The 22194-nt window shown below is 50.2% G+C and overlaps 9 protein-coding genes across 9 annotated transcripts; 4 read left to right on the forward strand and 5 right to left on the reverse strand.

The window, feature by feature from the left end:
• Positions 1-54: 54 nt before the first annotated feature.
• NECHADRAFT_39295 (uncharacterized protein) lies at positions 55-1854 on the forward strand (the record flags this gene model as incomplete). The annotated part of the gene is made up of 1 exon (XM_003045471.1): positions 55-1854. One exon carries the CDS (start codon positions 55-57, stop codon positions 1852-1854), a length of 1800 nt encoding a protein of 599 aa, XP_003045517.1.
• Positions 1855-2657: 803 nt separating this feature from the next.
• Positions 2658-3726, forward strand: NECHADRAFT_39459 (uncharacterized protein; the record flags this gene model as incomplete). Its single annotated transcript, XM_003045472.1, has 3 exons — positions 2658-2786; positions 2839-3130; positions 3179-3726. 3 exons carry the CDS (start codon positions 2658-2660, stop codon positions 3724-3726), a joined length of 969 nt encoding a protein of 322 aa, XP_003045518.1.
• Positions 3727-3874: 148 nt separating this feature from the next.
• Positions 3875-4744, reverse strand: NECHADRAFT_39278 (uncharacterized protein; the record flags this gene model as incomplete). Its single annotated transcript, XM_003045595.1, has 2 exons — positions 3875-4338; positions 4384-4744. 2 exons carry the CDS (start codon positions 4742-4744, stop codon positions 3875-3877), a joined length of 825 nt encoding a protein of 274 aa, XP_003045641.1.
• An 863-nt stretch (positions 4745-5607) lies between these two features.
• NECHADRAFT_39206 (uncharacterized protein) lies at positions 5608-6563 on the reverse strand (the record flags this gene model as incomplete). Its single annotated transcript, XM_003045596.1, has 2 exons — positions 5608-5994; positions 6051-6563. The coding sequence occupies 2 exons, from the start codon at positions 6561-6563 to the stop codon at positions 5608-5610; spliced, it is 900 nt and encodes a 299-aa protein (XP_003045642.1).
• A 2242-nt stretch (positions 6564-8805) lies between these two features.
• On the forward strand, positions 8806-9849 carry NECHADRAFT_39585 (uncharacterized protein; the record flags this gene model as incomplete). The annotated part of the gene is made up of 1 exon (XM_003045473.1): positions 8806-9849. A coding segment is annotated over one exon (1044 nt), but the record flags the coding sequence as incomplete, so codon positions are not given.
• A 2801-nt stretch (positions 9850-12650) lies between these two features.
• NECHADRAFT_79658 (uncharacterized protein) lies at positions 12651-14342 on the reverse strand (the record flags this gene model as incomplete). The annotated part of the gene is made up of 3 exons (XM_003045597.1): positions 12651-12744; positions 12956-13969; positions 14029-14342. The coding sequence occupies 3 exons, from the start codon at positions 14340-14342 to the stop codon at positions 12651-12653; spliced, it is 1422 nt and encodes a 473-aa protein (XP_003045643.1).
• A 508-nt stretch (positions 14343-14850) lies between these two features.
• Positions 14851-16125, reverse strand: NECHADRAFT_79659 (uncharacterized protein; the record flags this gene model as incomplete). Its single annotated transcript, XM_003045598.1, has 2 exons — positions 14851-14871; positions 15214-16125. 2 exons carry the CDS (start codon positions 16123-16125, stop codon positions 14851-14853), a joined length of 933 nt encoding a protein of 310 aa, XP_003045644.1.
• Positions 16126-17736: 1611 nt separating this feature from the next.
• Positions 17737-19726, forward strand: NECHADRAFT_79660 (uncharacterized protein; the record flags this gene model as incomplete). Its single annotated transcript, XM_003045474.1, has 2 exons — positions 17737-18285; positions 18350-19726. 2 exons carry the CDS (start codon positions 17737-17739, stop codon positions 19724-19726), a joined length of 1926 nt encoding a protein of 641 aa, XP_003045520.1.
• Positions 19727-19999: 273 nt separating this feature from the next.
• On the reverse strand, positions 20000-21203 carry NECHADRAFT_79661 (uncharacterized protein; the record flags this gene model as incomplete). Its single annotated transcript, XM_003045599.1, has 3 exons — positions 20000-20307; positions 20388-20934; positions 21006-21203. 3 exons carry the CDS (start codon positions 21201-21203, stop codon positions 20000-20002), a joined length of 1053 nt encoding a protein of 350 aa, XP_003045645.1.
• Between the last annotated feature and the right edge of the window lie 991 nt (positions 21204-22194).

Here is a 22194-nt window from a genome sequence, read left to right on the forward strand (position 1 = left end):
GCGTCAAAATGAACGCGAATCACCTATAACATGTATTCTCGATCAGCTACGGACATGGACAACTGGTCCGACCCGTCAATCCGCCGGAAACCGGCACCGGCGCCTCCCCCGTACAGTGCTTACGACTCCGGAAGCTTAGCTCCTCCGGGACCTCCGCCGCGGCCTCTACGGCCCGTTCGGTCGGCTACCAACCTCACGGGGGCTCACGCTCCTCAGCAGTCTGGCCTCGCTGACCCAAGGGGCAATTTACCTGTTGACTTTGTGGTCGATGAGCTTCCCAGGCCTTCATCGTCTTTGGGTCCTCGTCCTACCAACGAGATTAGGAGGATCAAGAGTTCTTCTGCACTTTCGACAATTACTACAGACTCCTCGAAACCAAAGGATCAGTCGAAATGGAAGGCTGCGCTTGGAGAGGCGCAGTATTTTGCTGGAGGACTTATTAGTCACCCAGCTGAATCTACCAAACACTTTACCATCATTCGACATTCTCACGCCCTTGTCTGGTATCGCGGTCCTGCGACATCAGTACCCATTACTATCTTTTCGGATGAGCCGCTTCCTCAAGGCAGGACGGTGTGGCTGCAGCAAAAAGGGTTCTCTGGAAACATGGGCATGACACTCAAGGCTCTGGTGGGCACCAACGGGAGCTGGATCGATGTTACGCCTGCGTCAAAGGCTGGTGTTGAGAATCTGGCTGAAGCTGAGGAGCGAGGCATTCAGAGGGACTTTAAGCGGTTCGTCAAGAAGGCGTCAGGTCGATTGAAGAAACACATTCCCAGGGAAACTCATGTCATTCGAATACCTGCAGCTGCTACGGATGGGTATTTCCGGCTGGTTCTTTGTGCTGGAGAGGGTGGGAAGAAGGTTCTCTGCGGGAGCCCGGTCTTTAGGATAGCCAGCACATCCACCGATGCCAGCGTTGTCCGAGGTTCGAGTTTGAGTACGATGCCGTTGGAGATGGGCATCAAGGTCGCCAGTACTATCGGACAGCAGGTGGCCAAGAAGTACACGGGCGTGGCGGGTGCAGTCGTCGAGGCTGGATCCAAGAGGTTTACACCAAACGCGGCCATCAAAAAGGCCGCACATGCCGCATATCACACTTCTGGCATTGGCAACGCCGTCAATGAGAGTTGGAGGAATGGAAAAGCTGGGCGATACGATCCCATGGTAGGAGGCGCGGCGCTTACGGGTCCGTTGACCATCATTGGCAGCGATGAGGGCCCTGAAGTGCCCTTTCCGTTCAAGCTTGCGGGCAAGGTGGTTCACGGTACTGGACTGTCGACTAGGGAGCTTGGGATACCGACGGCGAATCTCACTGAGGTGCCTGACGAGGTCAAGATGCGCATGGGAGGCGTGTTTGCGGCGTGGGCACGTCTCGTTCCCAATAAGGGGATGGAGGATATCGACGACGACTGGTACGCAGCTATCGTGACGATAGCTCCTCTAAGGAACGGGCCTCCTGGAGTCGTGCAGCGGAACAAGGTCTCAGTCCACTTCATCCATGACTTTGAAGAAGTAACTTTCTTCGAAATCAGAGTCAAGGTGATGCTAATGGGTTTCCTCCACCCATGGATACCAGGCCAACAAGACGGAGAAATCGTCGAAGAACACGGACGAGATGTCATGACGACCATGGCAAGTCTCGCAAGAGAAACATGGGGACCCGAGATTGCGGCGTCGAGTATTCGTGCACTAAGGAGCGAGAGGAGTTTTGGTGATAGGCTGAATGAGGCGACGAGTAGGGTTCAGCATCAGATGGATCGGATTCCTACGCATTGGGTTGGGGTTAGGTCTGAGGCTGGGGCTATGAGAGATCAGGTTTATGGGAATGGAGGGATGTGGATTCAGAGGTGAAGATCGTCTGCGGATGAGCCCTGGATATGGGAGATTGCAAAACTGGAGCGTTATACAATTTGTAATAGATGAATTCGTTCTTGCTATGGCGAGTCCTGAACTGATTTTCACCAGGTGTATCTGCTGGTTCTGTAGGAAGAGACGATCCCAATTGTTTGAGAAGCTAACTCAAGGCCTGACTAGCAGTCTATGATTGTACCTGGCTCTGTATTAGATTCCATGCATCGCTCTTATTCGTGGATAAAGGTTATGACTGGTTTACTTGATGTCGTTGTCGCTCCGTGAAGGGCAAATTGGGTCTGCGACAGCGCGGAATATAGCTTCCCTCTTTGGTTGCCCTAGTTAATGTTACTCCTCTATGATCATTATAGATATTGGTTTGTCGGTTCCATCTCTTCAATGCTTTGTTTAGGAGCTCCTTTGGGCTGCTGCGATACAGGTAGTCTGCTGGCAGTAAAGGGCTCCCCTAATGGGCACGACCTGGCAGGGGACACTGTACAGTCTCGGTTCATCTCAAAACCATGCTTGACCTGCTCGATTACGAGATCATCGGTAACCCCGTACAGCCCCTCAATACGGATTAATAAACTGTAGACAGGGTTGTTGAGTTTATTCCCCAAGACGAGCCTCGGCTCGGTAAGGCGCCTCGGCACCCCAGATCTTGGATCGCGGGGTAAACCACCATTTATAGCCACATCGCAGCGTGTGGGGGGCATCCTATCAAGTGTGTATTCATTGAATCTACCTATTCTCAAGACTCAATTGTATCAGTTTTCGATTACAGCGACTTGCATATTCACAAGATGAGTACGAGCGACAGACCTGTAAAGAACGCCTCGGGGCGATACGACAATGTCGACTTTAGCAAGGCTGCTGGCTTTGAGTATCCTCCCATGAAGTGCTCTTACAACCGTCGCGATGTGCTACTATTTGTAAGTCAATGGCCCTTCTCTACCCATAAACAGACTGCTGACCAAGTTCTAGGCCAATGCCATTGGCGTCAAACAAGCCGAGCGGCACTTCTTGTTCGAGCTCCATCCCAAGTTTGCTGCTTTTCCCACTTTCCCCATCAATCTCGCCTTCAAGCAGACTTCTCAAGATGTCATCGACTTTATCGCTAGTATGAGCTCGACAAACGTGCCTGGAGTTCCGCCGTTTGATGCTCAGAAGTCAGTGGATGGGGAGAGAGGCATTGAGATTCTCAAGCCTTTGCCTGTTAGCTCTGAGGGACTCGATTTGGAGGTTAGAAACAAGGTTATTGGTGTTTACGACAAGGGTAAGTCTTTTGAGCTCGTTGTTGGTATTCGTAACTCACTCTGAATAGGTGGCGCCATGATCCTCGACGCCGAACAGCAGCTCGTAGACACCAAAACTGGTACTGTCTACGTCAAGATGACCTCGATGGCATTTGGCATGGGCCAAGGTGGCTATGGTGGTCCTCGAGGTCCCTCCAAGCCAACACCAAAGATCCCCAACCGTACACCAGATGCCGTTTCCACCTTTCAGACAACGCCCGAGGTCGCACTTCTCTATCGTCTATGCGGCGACTACAACCCCCTTCATGCCGACGAAGCCTTTGGTAAGCGCGCTGGCTTCAAGGGAACTATTCTCCACGGCTTGGGGACGTGGAACATTACCGCTGTTCAAGTGTTGAGAGAACTTGGTGGCTCTGATCCTACCAGGTTCAAGAAGTTTGGTGCTAGGTTTAAGAGTGCTGTGTATCCTGGAGATGAGCTCGAGACTAGGATGTGGATTGTTGGGACTAGTGATGGGGCGGATGATGTTTTATTTGAGACTGTTGTCAAGGGGGATGGACGTGTTGCCTTGTCAAACGGTTATGCGCGGATTGCTCACGAGGGGAGTAAGCTATAGTTCTGGTCTTCAAGTCGCGTTTTAATGGTAGGATGGATTTCCCGTTCAATATTAATAATGTCTACAGTTCGTGAGGCCCACGTTCTCTATCGCATTGCTGTAGATTACAGTCGTTTAAACTGAGGCACGTCTGGACTGCCCCTCATGTCTAAATATGTGAAGGAAACCACTTTGGGTCTCTCTTCTCTTTATATGCTGCTAAACCCTCACTCGCATTCTTGCTTCGCAGCATTGCCTCGCCCCAGAGCTCTTGGCCCCTCATGGTCGCTCGACTCACACCCGTCTCCCACACCTCTCTCGCGGCCAACCTTGAGATGATGACGCTATCGGGACTGTGACTGGCAATCTCACTTGCATAGTCCAAGGCCCTTTCTAGAAGCTTGTCTTGGGGCACAATCTCCTTGACAAGACCCCATTGAACTGCTTCCTCGACGCCTAACACCCGACCAGTGAGGATGAGATCCATGCACCGGTGGTTGCCAAAGAGAAGCATTGCTCGGGGTAACGCTCCTGCAAGAGCAGAGACGCCTCGGAGGACTTCTGGCAGCCGAAATGTTGCGTTGGGAGAGGCAAAGATGACATCGGCATTCAAGACGATCTCAAAGCCACCACCTGAGCTGTTAGCTTTCCTTCTTAACTGATTGACACAGGTCTTACCATGCGCATGGCCGTTGCAGGCAACAATAATGGGCTTCCTGCCTGTCCGATTCGTCATCCCAGCAAAGCCGCCCGAAGGAAACTCAAGCGAAACATCCTTCGACTTGACCATGCCAAGCCTCTCCTTCAAATCCATCCCCGAGCAAAACGCCTTGTCGCCAGCATCTGTAAGGACCGCGCATCGCAGCTCCGGCTCAGCGTCGTACCATTTCCACAAGGCTCCAAGTTCAATGGTTGCCTCTATAGGGAGGCAGTTGCGATGTTCTGGGCGGTTGAGGGTGACTTGGAGGATGTTTTTGCGGGGGAAGTTAATGATGCTGTCTTGGACGTGGGGGTAGGGGTGTTGGATCCACGAGGGCATAGGGTTTGTTGTTGGAGGTGTTGTCATGATGAGACTGAGTTTACAATGGGATACACGATTGTTTAGATATGAGGATGGCCTGAGATGCGTTGTCTTTCGAGATTGAGGATTTAGTTCTTAGTCCCCTCCCTGGTTTCTTCACCTCGGCTGCTCGTGATGGAGTCAGCGGCAATAAGCTCGACAACCCTGGCCATCACTTCTTGTTATGGCCATTAGCTCCCATGACCCTAGTCACTTCCCCGCGACCCCGGATTCCCGGCGTGGGGCATCATGGTAGCTGCAATTGACGATGCTCTTTCTCGTCATTGGCGTATTGTATCTTTATGTCATGGTTGCGAGATGGATAGGTTCGGCCAGTCCTGTCATTCCCTTAGTTCATCCACTGCCAACGACCAAGTGTTGCTAGTATTCTAGGCCGGCCTGGTTCCAGCAATATACCGGCTTTTGGTCGTAAACTCGAGATCTGGCCAACAAGATTCGACCACATAGATCCTCACAGCACCAAATCTGTCACATACGACCATAGGCGCTAGAGAATACGGGATCCCGTCCGCTCTCCCTTAGTCAAACTGGCGACCGCTGGAGTAGTAGTCGGGTCGGTGACGACCGGCGAATGCCCGGTGTTGTATGTTTTTTGTCTTGTATTTTTGCTAGTCGTTAGAAGAGTCGATGTAATGGTCCCTGGGTGGTTTGGTAGCTGCCGAAGTGTTGATGTGGATCAAGACGACAGGGTTGCGAAGGGCTCTGTTGACACCTTGCTCTAGATCAGCGGGGACACAGGACAAGACATATAGGGGACCAGCTCGGATGGAACGTCCATCTGCTCTTCAGCTATTATTTGTTATCTACTTTTAAGTTTCCGGCTAGGAGTCGTTCTTCGTAACTGAATATCTGTTAGCAAATCGCAAGGTCCGCAAGCAGAGAATGGTCTCACTGACATAGATCTCAACCCCCACGGCGTGAAGTGTAAAAGCAGTCCATCCTCCAAACAGATACCCGTATCGCAACGCGACGGCCATTCCTGGAAGATCATTAAAGTCCCAGTTTGTTCTTACAAGAACCTCTTGCCCTGGGTCTTCCCCTGCTAGATACGAGGTGCAATTCGGGTATAGCGGCTTCACTCCATCTGGGTTGAACTCGCCCAAGTACTCAATCACGGCGCACTGAAGGGGTCGATACAGCCATCCATGCTGGCCAACGATGATTGCCACCGCGATGAGGACGATTCTCATGCTTATGATGGCGCCCGCCTTGAGCATGTTAGCCTGCGTTTCGGTGTATAACGGAGGGTGGGGAAAGAACTGACATAGAACCAACCCCTGAGCATCCAGGCCCTATGTTGGTCAAATTGTCGCTTCTTAATGCTGACAACACCCATCACCATGGCAGTGGTGAATGATACAGCGATGATCCAGGTCCCAATTCGCGCTGAGAAAGGCCCGCCCATGGCACGCTTCTCAATAATGAGAGCACCAACAGTACCCAAAGCTGATAGTACAAGTACCACATAACCATTGATACGGTGGTACTTGGCCAAGTGCGGTCGTCGACTCGCTGGTACAAACTGCCAACCGACCAAGGCACCGGCCGGCAGAAACGTGGCAAGGTGCAACCTCATGCCAAGCTTGTTAATCCCCGGCCTACCAAACCAGTAGCATTCTCCCGGCGTTGCCCATGGATCCTTTCCGCAAAAGACATTGTCGATGTCGATGAAGGGGAGTTGTAGGATGGAGAAGAGCGACATGGCCCCACCGAAGAGAATGAAGAGGGCCAGCGACCTGCCTCGGGAAAAGCCGAGGGCTTGTCTGAGAGCAGGCATGTTGACCACGAGTTCGACTGTGAATTTTTCGAGTCAAGGAATGAAACCGTGCTTGGGAAGATCAGGCAATGGATGCTGTCTGGTCAACCTTGGTGCTGACGTGAGCGGCCAAGTCCTTTGTTAGATACCTACGCTACAGTAATGTGACAAAAGTCTGTATCCACTTGCGCATTTCCCACCTTAAATCGCGATTTTACTACCTTTTTAAAAAGCTATAATAATAGAACTATAAGGAGTATTAGAAAACAAAAATTCTCATCTATAGATTTTTATAAGATATAAAATAGATATTTTTTCTAGACTTTTAGAAAAATCTTTTAAAGCTAGATAAAATCCTAAAGTTACTAGAAATTAGAAATTTTCCTTATAGGGGGCTTATAGGGGATAAGAGCGGAATTATAGCGGTTAATTTTTAAAATAATTTTCTACTCTAACTTTAAAGCTAATTTCCTCCTTAGCTATTAAGTATAAGAGAATAAAAAAACTATCATAAATTAATCCAATTATTTAAATCTATACCTATTATTTTATTTTCTAATTTCCTTTATATCTTATATATTCTTTTTTTACTTAAAAATATAGTAAAATAGCGATTTAAGGTGAGAAAGTGGGGGTGGACACAGACTTTTGTCATATATGTAGCGCTAATGTTTACCTCTGGGCTTACGATCCATGTCAAAGTTGTAGGATCCCGCAATATGACGATACAAATAAATATATAGGTAGTCGTTTGAGTCTTCGGTGATTGGTGTTTGTTATGCTCCTTTATATGTGCGAGAAGCCAGGATCGTGAGGTCGTAGGAGTAAAATACGATCTCTTGTTCGCAATATAGCGACCTCATTAACCCTAGGCGCATCCCCAGCTCACTGATAGAGATTACTTTTTGTCAGTCCAATACACGCGACTCAGTTCCTTACATGCGACTCAAAATGATATTCAATTAGATTTCCAATCAATTATTCATGTGAGATATTTTATCTAGGGCTAGTAGTCCGATACACTTCATACACTTAGTAGTCTATCGTAGGTTGCCTCTCATGGGCAATGTGCGATCTTGTAGTCGCCCTCCCCAGCTATGAACCAAGTCCCTCTATCAACTCATCTAACCATTTGAAACAGACAGGGCCTCCACGCCTGAAGTCTTCTGAGATAGGTATCTGGCCTTCAAAAGCTCAATTTTTGACAACCTCGTGACTGATGTCCCCAACCTGTGTGACGAGTTCTGGCCCGTCGATGACGCCCTCCTCTGACCCAACTCTTCACAGCTGACCTCTCCCTTGAGGGCAGCAATTCGGACGAACTGGAGATGCAAAAAGTCATTAGGTATCATCTGCTGCTGCTGCGAGGCTATTTATCGACCTTTGTGCTGGTTAGGCCGTGCGGAATTGGATGGAGACGGCTATACAAGACTTCCCGCAGTTCTTGGTCGTCGGGCTTACTACTGTTAGCACGCTGAGGCGAAGGCTGAGCGACAGAGCTAAGGGAAGGTCAACATACGCGGGGAGGCTACTGTGGGCGAAGTGATGGGCGTACTGGATCCCGAGGGCGTCACCTACATGGGGATCAGTCCTGGGCAGCCCATGTCTTTCACGACCCCGAGAGATCGCGCAACCGGTGTGCGGTACCCCAGATTCAAGTTCAAAGACCTCAAGAAGAATCCATTTGGCATGGCTTTGCTGGAGAACAAATATAACCAGCGGGAGATGTTTACTGGTGGCGACTGGGCAAGTGAGAACGTTATCAAGGCCGAGTTGGAGCATGAGCTAGCGGGGGGTGATATCGAATGCGACGAGGATAAAGATGGGATATATACCCTTGAAGCAGACGAAATTTTGAGGGTGTTCCAGAAACCCCCCCCCCCCCCCCCCCCCCCAACATTGTGTGCTCCTCTCGTTGATGTGGTAGTCGTTTGGCACGTCCTTGAAGCAACTTGGGCACATACACCCTATCTAGCATTATAGAGACTATGCTGATGCCAGTTGCCATTTTGCAAGGCAGATATGAGAGCAGATACCTTTATTGAGTACTTTCAACCCAGTGGCTTTCGGTATTAAGTTTAACCGCTGCATGCATGACTTGGCAAGGGTCTCTCAGCCTCGTCTTCCTGAGGCCCATGAACCCAACATTACAACACCCCGCGACACGTTCAGCGACATGCTACGGATGACTATGACTGTCTGATTCTGCCTGAAAACAAGACTCCCTGTTGGTTTGTTCCTAGCTTGGCTTGTTTGTTGAACAATGCCCGTCTCACGACCCTCCCGCCGTGACGAATTCGAAGTCGCAATCATTTGTGCCTTACCACTTGAATACGACGCCGTATCCTACGCCTTCGACGAGTTCTGGGACCAAGATGGTGATCGGTACGGGCGAGCTCCTAATGATCCGAATACCTATACAACCGGCCGCATCGGCAACTTCAATGTCGTCCTCGCTCTCTTATCACGAATGGGCAAGACCAACGCCGCAAGCACCGCAGCTTCAATAGCCATGAGCTACAGCGGCCTACGGATAGCCCTTCTTGTCGGAGTCTGCGGCGCGGCGCCTCGGAATAAAGACGAAGAAATCCTGCTTGGGGACGTTGTTATAAGTAGCCGCGTCATCGAGTATGACTTCGGAAGGCAGTATCCGGACAAGTTCGTACGGAAAGCTACTCTCCATGATGGCCATGGGGGGCACAACAAGGATATACGCAGTTTACTGATAACCCTTGACACTGACCGAGGGCTCAGCCGTCTTGAAGAGTGCACTATATCTTTTCTCCAAAAGCTCCAGGCTGATGTCTTCGAGACAAAGCATCGGGGCAAGTATGATTACCCGGGAACGTCAGAGGATACGCTGTTCAAGACATCCCACCGTCACAAACACCATGGCTTACCAAGCTGCGTTTGCGTCTCCTGCTTCAGTGATGCCGACCCAGTTTGTGAGGAGGCAACCAACTCGACGTGTGCGGAACTTGGATGTAGTAACGGGCCTGTTGTTACTAGGGAACGACTACAGGCCAAGCAGCGGGCAGAACAGGAAAGTGAAGCGACCGCTCAGCATCCCACCATACACATCGGGCCTGTCGCGTCGGGGGACAAGGTGATGAGGTCTGCGGCAGAACGGGACAGACTCTGCAAAGAAGAAGGCGTGATTGCGTTTGACATGGAAGGCGCTGGCGTCTGGGATGAGCTCCCATGTATTATCGTCAAGGGGGCCTGCGACTACGCTGATAGTCACAAGAACAAGAAGTGGCAACGTTTTGCCGCTGCGACGGCTGCCTCCGCAGCAAAGGCTCTACTATTATGCTACATCAAGCCCGACAAGCCTGGGTTCAACTGCGCCGCCACTGATGCCTTCAGCGACTCTGCCTTCATCGCCGAGCCTACACGAGAGGAGATCGAACGCAGGTGCACTGAGCGTATACTTTCAACACTCTGGTTCAGGACGATAGATGATCGAAGGGAGACCATCGCTGATGCGCACAAGCAGACGTTTCAATGGGCTCTGAAGTCTCCGACCCGCGACCAGCCTTGGGATGACCTATCTCACTGGCTTCAGGCCGGTAACGGTATCTATTGGATATCGGGCAAGGAGGGAAGCGGCAAATCGACACTCATGAAGTACATATTCTCCTCCACCAAGACGAAAACTTTCCTCTTGAAGTGGGCCGGTGATAGCCCATGCACCATGGCTGACTTCTTCTTCTGGTACCTTGGAACCCCTGAGCAGAAAACCCAGGGTGGTCTTTCGAGAGCGCTTCTGTACAAGATTCTCTCTACTCATCCGAAACTCATTCCTGAAGCCCTGCCGACTCTGTGGAGGGAGGCATACAACGGCCAGGACAAGATAGCGTCTCCATCTCTCGCTGAGACGGAAAAGGCATTCAGAGTCATTTCAACCTCTCCTGATCTTAGTCGATTCTGCTTATTCATCGATGGCCTGGATGAGTATGTTGGAAACTACCAGGATGGCATCTCGTTCATCAAGCGTCTCGCCGCCGGCCAGAACGTCAAGGTCATCGTTTCCAGCAGGCCGATACCGGATTGCGTCGCAGCTTTCGGGGAACTCCCACAGCTTGACCTTCCAGACCTAACACGGCCCGACATATATGCATATGTACAAGATATTATTGGCAACCACCCAGATATGAGCAGACTGTCCGAGGACGACCCTGGCGGATCACAGCAGATCATATCAGACCTCGTTGACAAGTCTTCAGGCGTTTTCCTGTGGGTTATTCTAGCATGCAGATCGCTCATTTCAGGGCTCGCGCGCAACGATAATACAGCAGAACTGCAAAACCGAGTGGATGATCTGCCGCCAGAATTGGAGGGCATGTTCCAACACATGTTGATCAAGGTCGAATCCCGCTACCGAAAGCAAGCCTCAAGGCTCTTGCGGCTATGCTACGCAGAACAAGAGGCACGGGAGTGGACCCAAGTTCAGAGGATCTATGCTCTTGGCCTCGCGTTGGTTGCCGACTATCACCTCAAGCCACCTCCGATTGAAGTTTGGTCAGAGGAGAAAAAGGTCGAGTTGTGCAGACGTCTGGAAGGCCGGCTGAGAAGCCATTGCGGGGGCCTTCTTGAGGTTGTAAAACGACCCAACACTGGCATTTTTGAGGTTGTAGAACGACCTGACACTGGCATTAACCCGAAATTCTGCTTCTGTAGTGCCATACACCACGAAGGGGTTGACAAGGAGGTGTCATTTATGCATCGGACTGTGTTCGAATTCCTCAAAGACGAGAGGGTATGGACACTCGACTGTCTCAGGATGGAAGCCGACAGCAAATTCGACGCAGCCACGGACCTATCGCTCATTAGACTACACCTTGCCATGCAGAGCCTGCACGAACAGTCTCCGCGTGAGGCTCAGGCTCTCTCATGTCTCCGAGACGGCCTTCGCTGGGGCGCAAAGGCTGACTGTGAGGCGCCCTTGAACAGGGAAAACATATTCTGGAAGATGGCGTTCCTCGACTTGCTCCACGCCCAGGGCTTCGCCAAACCAAGCATCACCGGGAGTTCACATCTTTTTGAGTTGGCAAGTGCCCACCATGACAGGGCGGATCAATTCTCGCACGTCACGCTCCTCATGGCCGCTGATGCTGGCGCAATAAACTATCTCAAGGAGCATCCGTGTTTGCTCAAAGTTTTAGAATGCCGTGAACCCATGTGCAAGTGTCGGTCACTCTTCTCGCACATCATTCGTTGTTTGCCACCTCTTGGCATATGCCGGAATGAATCACCCTCGCCAACGCCAGGGCTGCAAGCATGCTCATCGGATGCGGTAGTCAGGCTATTTCTCTCAGTAGGCTGTGATCCAAACAAACCCTTACCTGGCACCTATGGAACACCAACCCCTTCCCTATGGACCCTCTGGTTGGAACAAAAGTATGAAAAACTCGGTGCTACCATCCAAGAAAAGTTGGCGGCATTGACGACTATCGAGTAATTTGTAGCCGCCGCGGCAACGGCCAGGCCAGATGTGTGGTTTGATGTGGAGACTTGGATCAAGGAGTCATTTGGGGAGCCGGAGCTGATAGAGAGGAGCAAACATGTTCTACAGCGTTTCCGGGAATTGAAGACGGACGTGATGGTGGGAGGTCGACCGAAGAGGCGAAAGAGGCGGAGAGTTGACTAAGATGAGTTGACAGTTTGAAGGCCAGAGGCAAAGCGAGCTGTCCCTTCAAGTATAGATGTTTAAGTTGATACACTCTCCCTGTCATCCTGGCTCCTGTTCAACAGCATGTCAACTATTGAGACTTGGATTCGTGTTTACGCGAAACGCACCACCAGGAGCAGTCTCTTGGTGGTCTTTAGTAAGCTAGAGGAACTACCAGACTTACCATACATCGACTGGCAATTAATCACAGTTGGTGGCGTTCCTCTTCTAAGCCTCTTAATCTACTCTACCATAGTTGTATCCATCTCGAGCGCAACTGTCAGGCCCTGCCTGAAAGCCCCTGGCGCTCCATGATTTGGTCAATGGAGCCAACACTCTCTCTACGCTATATTTGCAGTGCAACCAACCCCCTCAATTTACACATGCGCTGAAAAGACTGTTATGTACACTATTCGTCCACGTCAGTCCACAGCCTCTCAGCCGCACTCCTCAATCACATCCAAGACACATAATGCCGCAGCGCACCTGAGATTGAGTCCCAATCTACAATCGTATGCTGTAGATACCTTGCTAAACTGCCAAGTAAGTTGAGCTTCAAGTTACAAGATTAAAACTTTAGAAAATACTTATACCCCATTACAATTCCTCTTGGAAAAAGTCCAGCGACGGAGCGACGCCTGGTAGAGACTTCATCTTAACCAGGCTCGACCAAGAACTCTCACCCCCCGACTCCCACGATGCATACTGCACTTCATGCTTCTTCAGCGCAAATAAAACTTACCCGTTGAAAATGACTACCTGTGGCGCAGCTGACGCACTCACGCCAAGATCCTCCCACTCATCCGCCCACGCGCTCCCATTATAATGCAGATGCTTGATCCGTCCATCCCTGCCTAGGGCTACGACGTCCATCACACCCTTGAACGGTGACACCACCGCGGGCGTACTCGTCACATTGCCGCCCAACGCCTCCAGCTTTGAGTACTCGTCATTCGTGCGACTGAGGTGATACACTTGATGGTCCTCCCCCACACCAAAGAAATCCAGCCGCTGTGGGTTGTTGACAAAGAAGACCAACACCGGATCGCCGATGAAGAAACCGCCAAAGCCCCTCGGCTTAGACCAACCAGCGCTGCCTTTATAAAAGTGACACAAAAGGGAGCCCCTGTCGCGATCATACCAACAAATATCGCACCAGATGTCGCTGTAACGGTGGTCGCGGCAGACGATACCCGCGGCCGATCTTGCTGGGCCAGTGTCACTAGGCCTGAATTTGCCCTTGCCCTGCGATTGACTCCAGAAATTGTTCGTCTCGACGTCCCAGTAGTTCTGAGTGATGTTGTCACTCTCCACATCCGTTGTCCACATGTCAATGCGATCTTCGTCTACCTCGCATAGAATAGGCTGACTGTCAGCACCGGAGGCAATCTTCTCCCATTCAGACCAATTGCCATCTTGGAAGTAGAGGCCGTAAACAGTGCGATCTTGGTAGCTGAGCGAAAAGACGCTGAGGCGGTCCGTGTGGTTGGGCTTCCAGGCTATGGCGACAGGCTGGGTCAGCGTGCCGGTCTTGAACAAGTCTTCCCAGGAGCTGTCATCGAAAGAAGATCCATTGCCTGAACGGTGCTGTATGTTGCCGTTAGAGGAGCGTATGAAGATGTGCAGCTCATCTATGAAGGCCGCTGTGGCGACGACTTGGCGGCAGACATCGTCATTACATAGCGGGTCTAGGTCAACGTCGGCGTCGGCATCGGCATTGGTATCGGCATCGGCATCGCCGGTTTCTGGGGCACCGCTGTAATCGGTTGGTCACTATGTACGATTCAATGGTAACGGAATCGGGTCAAAACTTACTGCGATGGTGATGCGCTCTTCAAACCTACGACAAGCCCGACGACAAGAGCAACAACTGCGAGTAGGATGCCGGCTAGAATGATCCATACCCTCCTCCGTTTCCACCAGCGCCTGGGACTGGGTATCTTCTGCTCTGTGATGTGCGCCCCGGATTTCAACTCTGCTGGTGGAGCATGTACTTCAGGATAATTCTGCCGGTCGGGCTGGATCAAGTACATGCCCGCCTGATCGTAGGCGACCTCTAGACCTGAACCCGGCACAACTTCCGGCGCATCACTGTACTGTTGCCCTGTGTCCGACACAGGTTGAGTCATAGTGGGCTAGTGCCGCACGAAATGCGGGAGGTTTGGGGACTTGCTGCTATGATGGGTTTGGGCCACGTCCGAAGATGAATTTGAGGATTGAGTTTGGAAGAAACAGAGATCTTTCAGAGATGATGCGGGAACTGTGGTGCATATTAATAGGCGAGGCTGCAGATACCCAGCATCACAGCCACAGTGCAGCTGAAAGAGTGTTGGCCTTTTCTGTCAAAGGGCTTGAAGAAGCGGGGAGGGGCTTCTGAGCAAGGCAATGGTGTTGTGCTAGGTATATAACGGCTTATAAGGGCATACTCTGGCAGCTTTTCCGACGAGGCTCTCAGCGGTTCGAGAGGATAAGGTGGGACGACGACATCGACATTGCGACCGGAACTCATGCAAAAGCGCTGGAGTTGGCTGCAATGAGTTATTTGTGTTATTTTAACATCTTGTAAACCCTCTTTTCTGAAGGCAGGTTCCGTTGCTTGGGCTATACTTGTAACGAACATTTGAAGTTGCTTTTATATCAATTTCTGTCCTTCGTCGTCTGTTGTCCACATAGTTTCTGATGGAAACATTCAACATTATTTGGAAAACAGCACATCATGACAATAAAGCTAAATCCTTGAAGAGATTCTTCCCAACTTGAACGTTTGATGTTCATCTAATCTTATTTTTAGCGCAAAGTTCATCACCGCCTCTCCCCCGTCTGACACAGAACACAAGGTCAGAAGGATTCACAAGCCAGGAGTCCTACCTGCCTTGGCAACCCATACGATGGCTCAAGATCTAAAAATATATCCCAGAGAGCACATCGAACTATGTCGATAAAGTCCATCGAGTTGCAATGGACATTAATTGCATCCCGCTCAATTTCAGCACCACTCACTATGTCGACGTACTTCCAGTCTTCTAGGGGGTTGGGTGAAAGTTCTACATCAAAGAACCGCTGACCTTGGAGATAAAAACTGGCGTTTTCCTTTTTGCTAGATGAAGATGGCTCAGTAATCGCTTCATGTCTTCGTTTGAGGGTATAATCGATAAACCATAGCGTATGACCGGCGGCATGGTACCCCAGTGTGATAAGGGCTCTGTTCATCGCTTCAAGTTTAGGGCCAGAGGAAGAGAATAATAAATCTTCCCACTCCTTGTTGTATTCCAGGGCGATGTGCTGGAACCCTTGAAACCCCTGCCAATGAGCTCCAACGCCAGTATGCCAGCTGAGATCGCCCGGTTTCATCATGGTTATATCTTGAGGTCGAAGGATGAAGAGATCTCGGTTCGGCAAGACAGCAAAAGAGTAGGGATCTTTGCCCGCAAAATATCCTATTGCTGGCATATCAAGTTTCTGTATTGCCTTGCGTCGGAATCTCTCAGGGTCTTTGTCGTGCAAAGATCGCCACTTGAGAAACCCGAAATGGCGTTGTATGACGTGCCTTGAGTCTTTGCAGGCAGTCCATAATCCTCCATCGATGAGGTATGTCGAGGGGTTATCCCGGTTCTGGGTGACATCTGTATCGTGGTTCTCGGCAGAGGTGCTTTCCTCACCATCAGGGGCGGCAAGACGTAGGGATTCATGGCGTCTGTGATGGGAAATGATATCGAGTTTCTTGTCTGGACCGTCACCTGGGTTTGGCTTATAGAGTTTGAAGATGTGGACGCCTGGGAGAGAAGGACGAAGTGCGAACTTCCATATCTGCTCCCGAATATCCCAGGGGAGATGAACGAAGCGATGGAATGTGTCGTTCATATTGGGATATTGGGGTGTTGAGGCCGACGACAGATATGTGCCCTTAGACATTGGTACGGGGAGATGGACTTAACAAAAAGAAATCAAAAAGAAGAAAGAAAAAAGAGAGAAAAAAGAGAGAAAAAGAAAAAGAAAAGAAAATCCAGAAGGCAGTCCGTTTTATGTTTCATTTGAGTTCTCAACGCCGAAATTGTTTTTTTGCGGCCCGAGTCACCAAGTCTCAACAGATCTAGCACGCAAACTTTACAGTCCGAGGTCAAGTTTTCAGACACTTGCTCAAGTCCGAACTATGAATAGCGATTAAGAAACGCCTAAACTCAAGTAAGGCTCAAATAGACAAGAGTCTGCTAAGAGTACTTTCGTGGAAGTCAAACCATTATGTTCGAAGATGATGTGTGCTAACGAAAGCTTAGCAACTCGCCGAGATATTATATTCAAGCTCTAACTAACGTCTTCCTTCCCATACTCTTGTTGACTCACCCCAATAGCTACCGCCCTCTTATTTCACGTACGGAGGTTAGAGCAGCTAAAATACCCGTGACAGGCTGAATCTTTTATGACGATATGGCTAAATATGACTCTTCTGCTGTTGCTGAAGGTTTAGAAAAGGCCACCATGTTAGCATTAGGTTATACTATGATATGTTAGAAATATATTCTTTATTATAGTGCTCGGCTCTCGATAAGTTAACTGAGCTCGAAGATCGAGGAAGTCAAACAAAGAGACTGAGACTCAATGGTTGGAAAAGGTCAGGCTCGGGATTCCGGCTGCAAAGTCCGACGGTTGCACGATCCTCCAGAGCCTGATCACTGCCAATTACAAACTGCTTGTAATTTTTCCATGTTTCCGAACCGCCAGCCACCGAATCCGGCTCCAGCTTTCCTTTCTCCTTGAGAGCCTGATCATGGCCATATCAGCTGGTGAATGATTCCGTTGAAAATGGGTCCCGGTGAGCAATATCTCGCTTGGCGTCAGACGCCACCAACAACGACATGCAAGTTTTTCTCACAAGGGTGTGCCGGCAGCCTGATGAAGAGGGCGGCTGAAATGGGGCATTGCAAATAATTGGTCTCGGCGAGACTGTTTTCGCTCAAGTTGTTTACTTTGCACTGTGTACATTGACCGGGCTGGGCGCATCAAGCAGGCTCGCCCAAGATATCACAAATCACCAAGAGTGTTTGGATGGCTTCCACTCACTCCCTCGGCCCATGGGCGGAACAAGGGTGTATTCGTCATAAGACAGACCACCCGAGCAATGGGGCTCTACTGAAGATGCCTGCAAACTTCGCATCTAGCTCACTCCTTGATCGGGTTGCTCTTCTCCCGAATTTGTCTCATTGTTTGCAGTACGTTCTTATCTTCAATGGTTGGCCTTGGTCTTACCCCTTTACTGGTTCATTATCCATTTGACGTCCTTGCGCTTCTATCCTGCCTCTGTTGCTTTCTGCAATGAGCGCTGGTTCCCCTTTGTCGCAGGTGTCGACGAGCTTTACTAGTCAAGGCAATAATGTCTCTGACAGGAGTGCATTCGTCGGTTCTATGAAAGACGATAGCGTGAACCTTCTCGTTCAAAAACATAACGTCACGATTGGCCACGTTGGCCAATTGGTGATTAATCCCCTTCCGTCCACCAGTCATGGCAGTCAGAGATCCCCAAGCTCCATGCCTCTCGAGTCAAGTTTTACCTCGCATAGAAGGTCTCTTAAAGTATTGGAGGAATTGGCATCTCTGCGAGTCAAAAAGGATAATGCGCCCCATGAACCTCGCCCAGATTCTGGCCGAGGCGATGGCCAACCTGTGCCTCAATCAATTCGTCCCGACTCAACTCAGTCAATTACGAATGTGGGCACTCGGATTCAGAATGGTTCAGTACAAGACAACCCACCCATGCCCTGGCTCAGCCGCCTGGTATCCTGTCGTGAACAAGCTAGGTTGATCTTCCAGGCTCAACAAGAAATATACGACCTCCTCCAACCCCGCGAGGCAAAAATCAAACGAATTATGAAAGGGTTGGAGACTCAGATGGCCATATGCGTGGTACAACAACACGAACTCACGAAAAAGATTGATGTACTAGAAAGAGAGCGGCAAGAGCCTGTTGATGTCCACCCGTTGCTTGACCAAGCCTTGAAAAAGCTTTCCAATGCACTGGCGGAGCTCCGGGACATTACTAGCGCCATCCGAACATTAATCGATACTCCTCAACATCCAGTAGGTGCAGGCACGACCAAGGTTCATCTTGCATCAATTTTATTGCTAATCTGTATATCTATAGAAAGTGCTCATTAAAAAGCTCAACGCCCTTGAGTTCCCTATTGGCGACAGGGGCACGAAACTCTGCCGACTCAGTCTTCGGGATCGTATTGAACGAATAACACGAACCTTGATGTCCTTCAAGGAACTGCGTGAACGTCTTTCAACCATTCTTGAGATGCATCAACGGGAACCATTGACACCGGCCGAGAAACAGATGCTATCTCGGCTCGGACTCTGTCAGAAGACCACAATCTATCTTTGCCGACAGCTTTCTCAAGTCTGTCCCGAGCACGACGAGCATGAGGTGTATTTCAACCTCAATGTACACGAAGACTTGCAACAGAAATCCCCAGCCTTTGGTTTTCATCTAGCGTTCAAGGCTATGCATCAACGTGAGAACAGCACAAATCTCATATGGTTTCGAGCAACATCTACGTCAAGGCAGTTTGAAATTGATGAGTTAAACAAACTACGCCGTCCAGCTCGGGAGCATGTTGGTTCAAGACCGCGTGGCGTTTCTAAAAGGACGGCCGCCAGGCTGACGACACAAACTACGCATTCAAGGCCGAGACCGACACAACGAAAGCAGACAATTAGCCCCTGCTTGCCGTCTAGATCTGGGCTCTGTCTGAGTAATTATGGCCAAAGAATTGGTGGCTGGGCTGCAGATCTTGATGACCTACCGGAAATGCTGGATCCGAAGACCGGCACTCTCAACCAGAACCGATTGGATTTTCCAGACAAACCGCCACGTGAAGAGATTCATCCTGTACCTCTATCACAGTGGGTAAACGACAATTCTCATGAAACCATGCCAGATCTGGCTGTCAATCTGATGAGGGTTAAAGTCGCACGCTTGCTATGTGAAGCTGTGCTCAGATTTACACCTGAGGTCTGGCCCAAGATCCCCTTTAGCAGCGAGAGCATTATGATACTAAACAGCATCAATTGCGAGATCTGGGATCCTCACTTCACGGTGAAGCTTGCTGGTCGGTCTGGACCCGAACAACTTTTCCCAGCTGCTGGAGGAACGTCTAATCGAGAGATACTCCACGGCCTTGGAATCACCCTTCTTGAGCTAGCACATCGTAAGCACGTGCCTGGGCTGAGGACAAATGGCGCCGGGGAGATAGACCGGCGACACAGCAGCTACGCGCAAGTGAGGAAGTTGCGCAATGCGACTCTCAATAGCATACTGAGTGGGACGCATTTTCGGAGAGCAGTGGATTACTGTATGGATTCCTCAAGCCTCCGCAAAGACTTAGACGACTTGGAGCTATGGGAAGGGTTCTATCAGGCTGTTGTTGTCAGCTTGGAGAAGACGGAAGAGAGCATAAGCCTATCGCTTGATGATCAACGAGAATTTGAAGGAGACGATTGGGGGTCTGGGAGTTGATACATACACGCGCACTAATTTAGCGTTAATTGGATGCAAATCACGCATTGGTTGTCAGTTATTCATAGTTGCAGCTCGGCCCTCGATGGGTTAACTGAGCCCGAAGATCGTTGTCAGTTATTCTATCGTTAACAAGCAGGTTCAATTTGTCTGATGCTAAATGCAAATCTGTCGTTCAACTTCAAAGTCCAATCTGGATAAAGGCACTGTTCACTTGTTCTTCCCATGCTAAGAAAATTCCTGACCCCTTCCTCTCTTGTTAACCGCATGGATCTAACGACCTATGGGCCGGTTGATAAGAGCCATGAGGTGCGCCGAAGATACCGGATAGTTGACCATGGTTGAACCATCAATTGCTTCGTTGTCGGCAATCCTAATAATGTCTATGTGGGCCCAAGCATCAGGCTCATCGGAAACCGGGACATTTTGCATGAATGAGTTCCTGATGGCTTTGTTCTTCTCAATGTATCTCTCCTTCCGATGAGAGTCGGATGGGTTGTCCTCAATCTTTGAAGGGCCCTCTTCTGGCAAACCAGACAGCTCAGTAATGTCGTTTTCCTGTAGGAAGACTAGCCCCTCGCCTTAATCAAGACCATCGTCAGTTATGCAAAATGCTCACGTCATGTAACGAGACACTAGGGGGGGATCGGAGGAAACTCACCGTTCGCTTGGCGGTTTTGAACAATTCGCGCAATTTTGAGGCCATTTGTGTCCCCTAAGGCTTTCTTGAGAGTATCGTTGAGTTCCTGGACTACGGCTGTGTTGACTGCAATTGCCTGTCCGGCCTGTTGAGTCAATCCAACATGGACACTCTCGAGACTTATTCCAAGGTCTTGCTTGTGAATTTTCAACTCAGCAACCATCTTTTGAAGCTCATCCAGGTCCTTGGCCCCGGCAAAAAGCTGATGTGTAAAGTTTTCGGCACCGCCCTTTTCTAGTGTTGCACACATCCCCTGGAGATGCGTGGTAATGGCTGCCCCAGAGGCTTGGATGTTCTTGAGGACCTCCTGGATGGCTCGAGTCTTGAAGGGCTCTTCGTTTTCAATCAACGTGATGATAGCCATACTGCTATCAACGATGAGCATGTGTTGGTTGATGACGGGAGGGAGGTCCTTCGGGCTGTTTTTGGCGCGGAGAATCCGCTTGCCGAACTTGGATACCTGCTCCAGGACCCCAAAGGCGGCTGCAGCGGCACCAAAGATTTCTGCCTGGGTTATATTCAGCATGCTTCTTCAGCCCATTCAACTGTGGTAAATTGAAGGTCGGTGGTCGGACTTACCATGGTATTGAACTTGGCAAGTGGAAGGAAGACCAGTTCAGGAACAGTTGTTATTACGCTCTCATTCGTGTAGTGCTTGGTCTCGTTGAGGTGAGCGGAATATCTCTGGATTTCCGTTGCTTTCAAAATGCTCAAGTATTCCTCCTTGCGCTTAAAAGGCCTTCCGGATGGGCTCATCTCCCCCTCATCTCCCCTCATCCTGCATGACGTTGAAAGGAATACTACTGGACAACGGATCTCTGTTGGTGTCCGGTCAAACTCATCGATCTCGTCAGCCCATGATGAAGTGGTCACGCCCTGGCCACGGACCGTAGCCTGAGTGGTTAACGTGGGATGAAAACTGCAAGCAGTCACCCGACTAGTCGAAAACAGTGTTCTGCATCAGGGAGGCGTTTTGGATAGCCTCATTTTCAAGGCACAGCCGACAGCATGACGAATGAGTCTCCAAGGATAAGGCTCTCCCGTAAGTCCAAGCCCACTGGGCGTTCTGCTGAAAACGTCCAGGGGGTGGACGGGGAAGACCTGATTGGTCGGCACTTGATTGATACCACACGTCTTACACAGTCGTGCCAGATGTCAACTACTGTGAAGCTACTTTCAAGAGACATTTGCCGAGCCTCGCGGTGATGTGCTCTTCGCTGGCAACGAATGAGGTTGTCCCTGCTCCGCATGAGATGTGCCACGAAACCTTGAGCTGAACATCAAGACCCCGGCTATTCCAGCGAGAAGAGCCGAGAGCAAGTTGGGCTTACGTGTTATCTGGGCCTAATGGCGCCCAGTTTAGCCTGAGCTGAGGCCGTCTCTTTCCCCTTTGGCCATGTCACCGCCATCTTTGCAGAAGCAGGGCGAAACACATCTTCATCCCTCCGCAGACAGGTTCGGTGCTCAAGCGTAGGGCCAGTACGCCAGTACTCTCCCAAACTACCTCAGATCAGATTGAGTCTTTCTCATTTACCTCTTCTCAGTCGGTCCTCGATCGGCCCTTTGCAACACAATGGCCAACCCCAGTCCCTCGATTTCCTGCAGTTCCTCCTCAGTGGACATACCCAGTGCGGCACATCCAAAAGAGGACCAAGACCCTCCAACTCCTACCCGACACAAGCTCATCAGATCCAAGAGTGATATCATTCCTCCAAGGACCTATGAAAAAAGATCGAGGAAATCAAGACCACTCAGTCAATATTCAATT

The sequence above is a fragment of the Fusarium vanettenii genome (genome assembly GCF_000151355.1).
Source record: "Fusarium vanettenii 77-13-4 chromosome 4 genomic scaffold NECHAsca_19_chr4_3_0, whole genome shotgun sequence".
Taxonomy (NCBI): Eukaryota; Fungi; Ascomycota; class Sordariomycetes; order Hypocreales; family Nectriaceae; genus Fusarium; species Fusarium vanettenii.